This window comes from Empidonax traillii, unplaced genomic scaffold (genome assembly GCF_003031625.1).
Source record: "Empidonax traillii isolate 1590-97213 ecotype Southwest subspecies unplaced genomic scaffold, ASM303162v1 scaffold302:size813347, whole genome shotgun sequence".
Lineage (NCBI taxonomy): Eukaryota > Metazoa > Chordata > Aves > Passeriformes > Tyrannidae > Empidonax > Empidonax traillii.
In genome coordinates this window covers 428919-437268 of record NW_020955495.1, presented here as the reverse complement: position 1 = coordinate 437268, position 8350 = coordinate 428919, and the positions used below count along the sequence as shown (strand labels likewise).

Sequence of the window (8350 nt, the reverse complement as noted above, 5' to 3'; positions counted from 1 at the left end):
AGCCGCGCAGCCAGTTCTGCAACTGCTTGTCCCTCGACTTGGGCTTTATCGAAGTGCCACGGGAGTCAAACGCACGCTTAAGTGAACTAAAATCTCATTTTTTTCCTCGCTCTTCGTTCATCGAAGAGGGACGTCGAATTTTACAAAGCCGCCGCTGTCGCTTGGACACCCTTCCCTCGCACCCCGCGCGTTCGGCAGGGCAGCCGGCGCGGCCGCAGCTCCGGGCCGGGCCGGGGGCCGCTGGCGGCGCCGGGCGGGCGGTGCCTGCGCGGGGCGGGCAGCGCGGCCGCGGCCCCCGCCGGGGTCACCATGACGACCCTCCGGCGCTGGGGCCGGCGGGGCGGCGCGTCGGGGGTTGAGCTGCCGGGCTGCCAACCGGCCGCGGCCAACAGCCGCCGCCTGCAGCCGCCGCCTACTTAGGGGCGCCGAGCGGGCGGGCCGTCTCCGCGGCGCAGGGTGGTAGAATTGACCCCGTGGGCCGGTGGCGAGCGGAGCGGAGCAGACCGAGCCGGGCAGGGCAGAGCAGAGCGGTGCGGTGCGGGCTCCCCGGCAGCGGGGCGGGCGGACGGGAGGGAGGGAGGCAGACAGGCGTTGCCCGAGGCGCCACCGAATATCTGTGGTGGCTTAGAGGATTTTATTCCCCCTCTCACAACTTAATTTCATTTTTGTGTGTGTGGTTTTGTTTTTTTTTTCCCCCTCTCCTCCGAAAGGTACCGAGGTCGGGGCGGCGATGCGTCGTACCGCTGAGAAGAGCCGGGCGGGGCGGCGGGAGCCGTGCCCCGCCGCCCCCCGCAGCACCGGCGGGCGGGCCGTGCTGGGGGTGCTGACGGAGAACGGGCAGCAGCGGCCCGGCGGCCAGGTGAGCCACGCTGCTGGCGGCACAGCCTCTCTGCCTGTCCGCCGAGGGGCCGCCGTCCTCTCCGCGGGCCGGCGTGGATGAGCTCCCTGTCCCGTCCCGGTGAGGCCGCGGGGCTGGGGGCCTGCCGCCCGCTGGAGCGGTGCGCGCACCGGCTCTCGAGGCTGCAAGTGAAGGCCTGGGGATGACGGGGTGAGTAGGTGGCTCAAGCTCCAGTTAGATAAGTGTGAGTTTCCCGAGAAACCCTGCTCAGTCTTAACTTGCAGGCACTTCCCCGTGGAAGTACTCTTGAGTAAATCATCCTGGAAGGAAGGGAGACTGGAGCATTTACTGCCTGTAGTGTAGCAGGTAGTTTGAGGAAGGGCTGTTCACTGATGCTTGCGCCCTAAGGTTCCTCTGCTGTGTGCTGGCCATATTCCCTTCAGAGTGCCAAAGCCTTCAAGAAGCTCAAGTTCATGCCAGGTTGTCTCTCTGCCTTTTCTGTTCCTTGGGCCCTCCTGGAGTCTGCTGGTGTGGCAGGGAAAATATTACGGTGCTGACTTACAGGATCTAAAATAGCAGTTGGTACCTGTACAGAAACTCTTCTTGGTTATGACTGTGTAAAGCCCCTAACTCTGTGGCTTACTGGTAGTAGACAAAGTGAAGGACTGTAGCAAGGGGTCCTAGGGGCTGCACTGCTTAAGCTCAGAAGTTCAAACTTCAGTTTTTCAATTCTGCTTGAAGTGTCTTCTTGCAAGGGAACTCCTTCAGAGGTCTGGGGTGATGCCTAAGCACTTCTGGTATGTTAACTTGCTGCACTTGTAGCTGCTCCTTGCAATAATTGAATGTGGAGCAGGTTCTGCACTTTCCAGCCCCGTTAGAACCAAGCAGCACCCTTATTCTCTTTGCTATTAGGCACTGAATGTGGGGCTGCTTTCCCCACCCCCTCCCCCAGCCCCATTCCTAATTTACACTACATCTCACCCCTTCTGTGAGGAATCTGTCACAGCATGACAGCAACAGGTGGTATTTCTGAAGCACCAGTTGTAGCTGGTGGCTTTTTGCCGCAGCCCGAGAGCGGAGAAGGAGATGAGTGACACGAGGGTTCGATGAATTATTGGTGATTTATTAATCCCAGGGAAAAAATGATGGGGGCTCCCGGGACGTGCGACACCCTCTAGGGATAAAATGTCGCTCCCACCCGAGGAGAGAACGATGGTTTATATAGGTTTGGGGAAGAAGGGACTAGAACAAAGGGAGGAGTTACATGAGTGACAGGGGGTACAACCAATAAAACCCGTACAAACATAGCGCGCCATTATAATAACCAATAACATAACAAGTTGCCTCAGCTATGCCCGCCTAGAGTGCGGCACTAGCCTTCCAATCATAGCTAACCACTTTTTAACCAATCAGAAACTTGTAATTCCTGAGGGAAATAAAACCTTATAATATAAATATGAATATAACTCTTATAATAAATATTAAATACATTAAAATACTATTAAAACTGTCCATAAATATTTGGATAAATAACGTCCATGTCCGTGGTAATAAATAAAGAGTCCTTTTAATATTTTTTGTAGGCTGCTTTCCAGCGGTAGAAATTATTTCTTTTCTGTGCCTCCGCAGATTTTCCATGAACTTTTATGTTACTGGTGTCTGTTAGGCAAGGAAAGTGGTTTTCTTTTTGAAAGAAAGTGGCACTTGCAGTTTTCTCCCTGAGGTGCTCCTCTCATATATTCAGCATATATTGTGTGCTCTACTTCAGGGTGCTGCAGTCACCAAGCGCTTCCCTGGCTCTGAAAACACCATCCCTTCATCTGGAAAAGATGAAGTGCCCAACTGCTTGTTCAACGCTGCATCGAAGCAAGGGTTTGCTATCTACATAGATGATCTAGAAGATAAAGAAAACTACAGCTACCAAATGTCTGAAGAGCTGGAATCAAGCCAGCGTGACCTGGATACTAGTGCAATGACATCCAGTATTCACCTGCTGCTGGATCTGAGTTCAGGTAACCCCTGGTGCTACTCAGATGGTATCCATAGCACAACCATATGTAGGGTGTCTATGAACTGTGAGGCTGGTAAAATAGTGAGTAGCTTATAAATAACAAAGCTTCAAGATAACTTTATTTGTGTCTACATGAGGCACAACACTTCTGAGCTAAAAATACCAGGAGGAGGTGAAGAAAGAGGTTAATTAACGCAAATGTCGTGCTGCTTCCTATTACCTGTTAGGATCTCCTATGGTAGTGGACACATCCTTCCAGTCCCAGCCTGAGGATCACATGGAAGATGTCATAACTCTGACTGTGGAAGAGTATGCAGAAGACATCCATCAGTACCTCCGAGAGGCTGAAGTGAGTGGCTTGTAAGAAACTTACAGGTATTTGCGGTCCCTGTGATGGGCTACACTATTGCAAAGATGTGTGGCTGCCCCAGGATAACCCAAGGCTGCCACTGAACTACAAAGGAGAGAAAGCAAATAGTAAAAGTCATCTCTGAAGGCAGCATATAGTCAGTGATAAGATCTTTCAGGATTATTGTATTCCTGAAGTTTCCTATGATTGGAGCATCTCTTGAATCTTGGGATGAAGAATTCCTGCAAATGAGAATAGAATGCTGAAAAAATACTAAAGCAGTTTGCAATGATCACAGTGACAGCTGTCTTGCTATAGAAACAGTTTTTCCTACCTTTGTGTCAGAGTAGTGAAGTGCTGTCTACTAATAGGAAGAGGGGGGGAAAATGTGAGTTGTTAATTTTTAGGTCCTTCTGAATGACTTAATTGTTTGATGGCAAAGGCTCTCTGTAGTCCAGGAAGTCTTTTACTGTTCTGCTGCTAATACAGTAGCTTCTATCTCTTCAGTGTAGAAATACCACTTCGTAGAGATGCCACTAGCTGGTCATTAATACAACTAGCAGTATAATTGTACTTAGTAGTAATAGTTATTAACAGTGGAACAACTGCTGCTCCTTTTAGTGTAAGTATAAAGAACGTTATCCAGCTCAGAAATCCGTGGTTCTCTTTGGGGTGAGCATCCTGATTCTTCAACTCTTTCCAAACAGGTAAGATTCAGGCCCAAGCCCTATTACATGAAGAAGCAGCCAGATATCACAATAGGAATGCGTGCCATCTTGGTAGACTGGCTGGTGGAAGTAGGGGAAGAGTATAAACTTCGGACAGAGACTTTGTACTTGGCGGTGAACTTCCTGGACAGGTTTCTTTCCTGCATGTCTGTTCTTAGAGGGAAGCTGCAGCTTGTAGGAACAGCAGCGATTCTTCTGGCTGCGTAAGTGTTTCATCTCCTGAAATCTTGGTGAGGTAAAACTTAATTTTAGACTTAGTCTCATAGAAAAGGAAGGAAAGAAGCTTGCATTAGTAGATAGTTTCTCATGATGTCTCAAGATTAGCAAGTCTGACTACTTTGGCACTAGCAAAATTAAAGATTTAATGTTAGATGTGGGGAAAGTTAGTAACCATAACAGCAGGAGTGAAAACACTACTGTGTTAGGCTCCTAGCCTGTAGGGCTGCCATAGATTCACAGTTGCAATCTGCAATTAGCCTTCAATTGGTTTAAGTTGACAGGGTAAGCAACATAGCTTAGTGCATGGGTTTTTATCTGGAGTGCGTTGTGTTACTGAGAATTTCCTGCTGAAAGCTTGCTATTTCTCAAGAGCTAGTGTGAGTGTGTTTCTATCTAGACTGATGACTTGGAGTTCCTCTAAGCGTATTTGCCCAAATTTGAAGCTAAATTGTTAGTTAGCCTGGAGGAACAACTAAAATTAGAGTTCTACACAAGTCTTAGTAATGTCATATGGTCATCCTGATATAGGTCCAGCAGAAAGCTTTCTTTTGCTATAAATTTCAAGCTTACAAATGTGACTTCTATATACCTTTTTCAGGAAGTATGAAGAGATCTACCCACCAGAAGTGGATGAATTTGTCTATATAACAGATGATACCTACACAAAGAAGCAGTTGCTAAGAATGGAGCACCTGCTTCTCAAAGTGCTGGGTTTTGACCTAACAGCCCCAACCATCAACCAATTCCTCCTTCAGTATATTCAGAGGCATGGAGTCTGTATGAGGACAGAGAACTTTGCAAGGGTAAGAACTTTTGGGACTGAGGGGGAAGAAGTGATCCTTAAAGGAGCTGCAACAGGTCTAAAAAGGGGATGTTTTGTAGTATGTGGCTTGTTGTGGTGAGATTTCTGGATAAATGTCTCATGGAAGTCCTGAGTTTGGCCTATCTGTCTGGACAGGCAGTTATGTGGTAGAATTCTGGTTGTTTTTTCAACAGTGCATGTATAGCAAGTCTGTCCTGGATTTGGTGCTACTGCATATTGCTACACTATGACATAGAATATGTCTGCGTAGCTGTGTAGGACTTGCGTGGAGTAGGCAACCCTGCTTAGCAGGCTTACAGTAAAACACCTCACCTGTTACCTCTCTGTAAAGGGTACAGGGAGGTACCGTGACTCTACTTCATCAGAGCCCAAATTTTGCTTCTTAGAGCTGTCCATATATTTCTGATCTCCAAGTGGGATTGACCTATGTAAATGAGCCTTAGAGGATAGTATGTGTCTTTGTTATTTTTACGAAACTCGAATTTTCTAAGTCCCTATCTGTAAAACCATGTCAGAGCTGACGATGGGACCAGAACTTCAGAGGACTGTAGATTTTTTTCAGGCTTTGGCAAAACTTGGTCTTTCTGTCCCCCCTGAAACATGCTAGAGGATCTTCTGTAAGATCAACAGGACTAGAATGCTAGTTCTTCTCACTAGACATGTAACTCATGCTTTTTTACATGATACTGAGACCACTGCCAAACTTTAGTGCTTGCTGTATTGGACTGATTGTACCAGCTATGCTCATTCTTTTTTGAAAAACTTAGTTTTCTTGTTCAGTATCTTGCAGAGCTGAGTCTTCTTCAAGCAGATCCTTTTCTGAAGTACCTTCCTTCACAAATTGCTGCAGCAGCCTACTGTCTTGCAAACTATACAGTGAACAGATCTTTCTGGGTAAGAACAACTGTATGTTATGTTAATAACTAGATCAAGTACTTTGTTATTTTATGTTTCATTAGAACGGAGCTGAGAAGTAGGAGGAGTAGCTGCAAAGTACATTTTTATAAAGACTGAAATCCTAGGATGACTAGCTGCGCCCTAGTTGATGGAACTACCTGATAAGTTAAGTAAACCTGAAATATCATGCTTCTTCACTGAAATGAGAGGGACTTTGCTGTTTTGCTCATTTACATCAAGCCTGTACCTCTGGCCTTGCTAATCTCCAAAACTCCTTCCCCAGAGAGAACACAGGGGCTTTCTGGGAGGTAGGGGAGAACTGAATGTGTCTATATGAGTAATTACCCTGAGTGGCTGCTTTAAGACAGGTCTTGATAGGCCTTTCAGCTCTGTGTTGGAGGAATAGCTTTAGAAGAGAGCAGGATCCAGAAGAGATGTAATGGATGCCACATGCTTAGAGCAGAAGGAGCTTGTCAGATCTCATGGCAACAAGGAAGACCTAGAGTGAAGCTGATGGCAGAATACACTTGAATCTTCTTCATGCCTAAAGAATTTAGAGCAAGCACTGATGTAGTGAAAATGGTTTCTGCTTCTATAGGAAATGCATCTTCTAGATGACTGACTGCAATAGAGTAACACTCTCTTTTTTTCCTCATCTGACCAGCCAGAAACACTTGCTGCATTCACCGGGTATTCATTAAGTGAGATAGTGCCTTGCCTGAGTGATCTGCATAAAGCATGCCTTGATGCTCCCCATTGCCAGCTGCAAGCTATTAAGCAGAAGTATAAGCACACTAAGTAAGTAACCACTAAGCCAGTGTTCTTCAATTTGTAGGCTATAAGCACCGAATGGCTCTGGTTTAGCAGCTTGGGCTGTAGCTGTTGTAGCTCACAAACTTTGCATAGTGGTCAGCTTCTAGTTCTGAAGCAGAAGCCTCTGTCAGCCTCTTGAAGAGAAAACTTTTCTGACCAGAAAAGTAACTAATCCATGAGTACACAGATGCACTGGATAACAATTCTTTCTGTGCTATTGCAGGATGATTCTCTCTTCTCCAGTATATTGCATAAACAGGTGATAACTTTCAATTTGCCAGCTAAGCTAATATCTGTAGTAACTGTATTTCTATTCCAGGTACCTACAGGTGTCTCTTCTGGAGCCCCCAGCAGTTCTTCCTCTACAGTAGAGACTGGATTCTGGACCTAAAGATTACCTTACCCAATCAACAAAGCTGGTCTAACATTTCATAGAGCACTGCAGGTCATGTGTCTGTAACCATAGTGATCCAAATGGTTTTAAGCTTATATTTTTTAATGAGATGCCTTTTTAAAAGAGGATATTAGACTGTAGCTCTTAACATAACTGATAGCACTTTTAATAAATCAATAAATAAGTATTGAACTCTACTTCTGTGAATCTTCTGACTCCAAAAAACATTTGCAGTAACAGTAAGTGGAATAAATTGTGGGGTGTTTTTTTGTGTTGTTTGCAGTGGTTTTGTTGGGGTTTTGTTTGATTTGTTTGTTGTTTTTTTTTTTTTTTACAAAATTACTGTAAGCAGGATTTATAAGCTGGCTGGAGTGGATAAAGCATAGCTTGAACAAACACAACCTGACATTTCCATAGACACAGGTTATTTGCTGCAGTCTTTTTTGTTTCCTCCTCTTCTTTGAGAAAAGATCACACAGCCATGAACAGAAGCTATTTTCTGCAACTTTTTTACCATATCAGACCGAAAACATCCACTATGAACTCAGAACATATTTACAGCAGATCATCAATGTTGAGGTAAAAGTCGGACTTCCCTTTATTGAGGCAAAATAGGGGGAGTGCTCTGCAAGGAGCTAGAGGAAGGGAGACTGGCTCGCAGAGCTTTAGGAACACTTCAAACGCTGGTGGACAGACAGCATTAGAGAGCAATGTTAAAAGCTGTGAGGTACTGGGACAATGGACTTGAGCTTCATGGCTCCTGAGTCATACTTGTGGCATGGAGTAGTCTTACAGCATAGCTGTCTGAGATGACCACTTATGCCACTATAGCACTGCTAAATTTGTGAAGAGAGGGTGAACTATTAACTGTCTAAGCCTGAGCTGTTGCACTGTCTTGTGTCCCTCTGTCAGTTACTTGTTAGGTAATGTTTAAAAAAAACACAACAAAACAGAGTACACCCAAAACACAAACCCCCACGCTACCTTGTGTCCTATTAAGCATATAGTCCCTGTCCAAAGTAGTTAAAAAATCAGTCAGTTGGTCACACTGGCTAACATTTTAGAAGAACTATAATCCAGTCATCTAAATGGCAAGGTAAGTCTGGGGCATTCACTTACTGCAAGAGCTTAAAAATTTCTGTGCTTACTGTTTCCTAAGAGCCACCTGTACAGTGTTTCCCAGCAAGAATAGGCTTAATGCTTGACATCAATACTCAGTTCAGCAGACATACTGAGTATGAACTAAAAAGCCTCTTATTTTGATTTTAAAACCTGATT

The 8350-nt window shown here is 45.6% G+C and overlaps 1 protein-coding gene across 1 annotated transcript; it reads left to right on the top strand.

Annotated features, from left to right (window-relative positions):
* Positions 1-693: 693 nt before the first annotated feature.
* CCNA1 (cyclin A1) lies at positions 694-7269 on the top strand. The gene is made up of 8 exons (XM_027890902.1): positions 694-859; positions 2607-2850; positions 3077-3198; positions 3906-4129; positions 4744-4948; positions 5749-5862; positions 6530-6663; positions 6998-7269. The coding sequence occupies exons 1-8, from the start codon at positions 731-733 to the stop codon at positions 7047-7049; spliced, it is 1224 nt and encodes a 407-aa protein (XP_027746703.1). The 5' UTR covers positions 694-730; the 3' UTR covers positions 7050-7269.
* The last annotated feature ends 1081 nt before the right edge of the window (positions 7270-8350 follow it).

Excerpts from the sequence above, each read along its gene's own strand:
- CCNA1 (XM_027890902.1), top strand. The coding sequence starts at position 731 with ATGCGTCGTACCGCTGAGAAGAGCCGGGCGGGGCGGCGGGAGCCGTGC. Across the intron at positions 3,199-3,905 it reads AGTACCTCCGAGAGGCTGAA|GTAAGATTCAGGCCCAAGCC; the intron begins GTGAGTGGCTTG and ends CTTTCCAAACAG. Across the intron at positions 6,664-6,997 it reads CAGAAGTATAAGCACACTAA|GTACCTACAGGTGTCTCTTC; the intron begins GTAAGTAACCAC and ends TTTCTATTCCAG.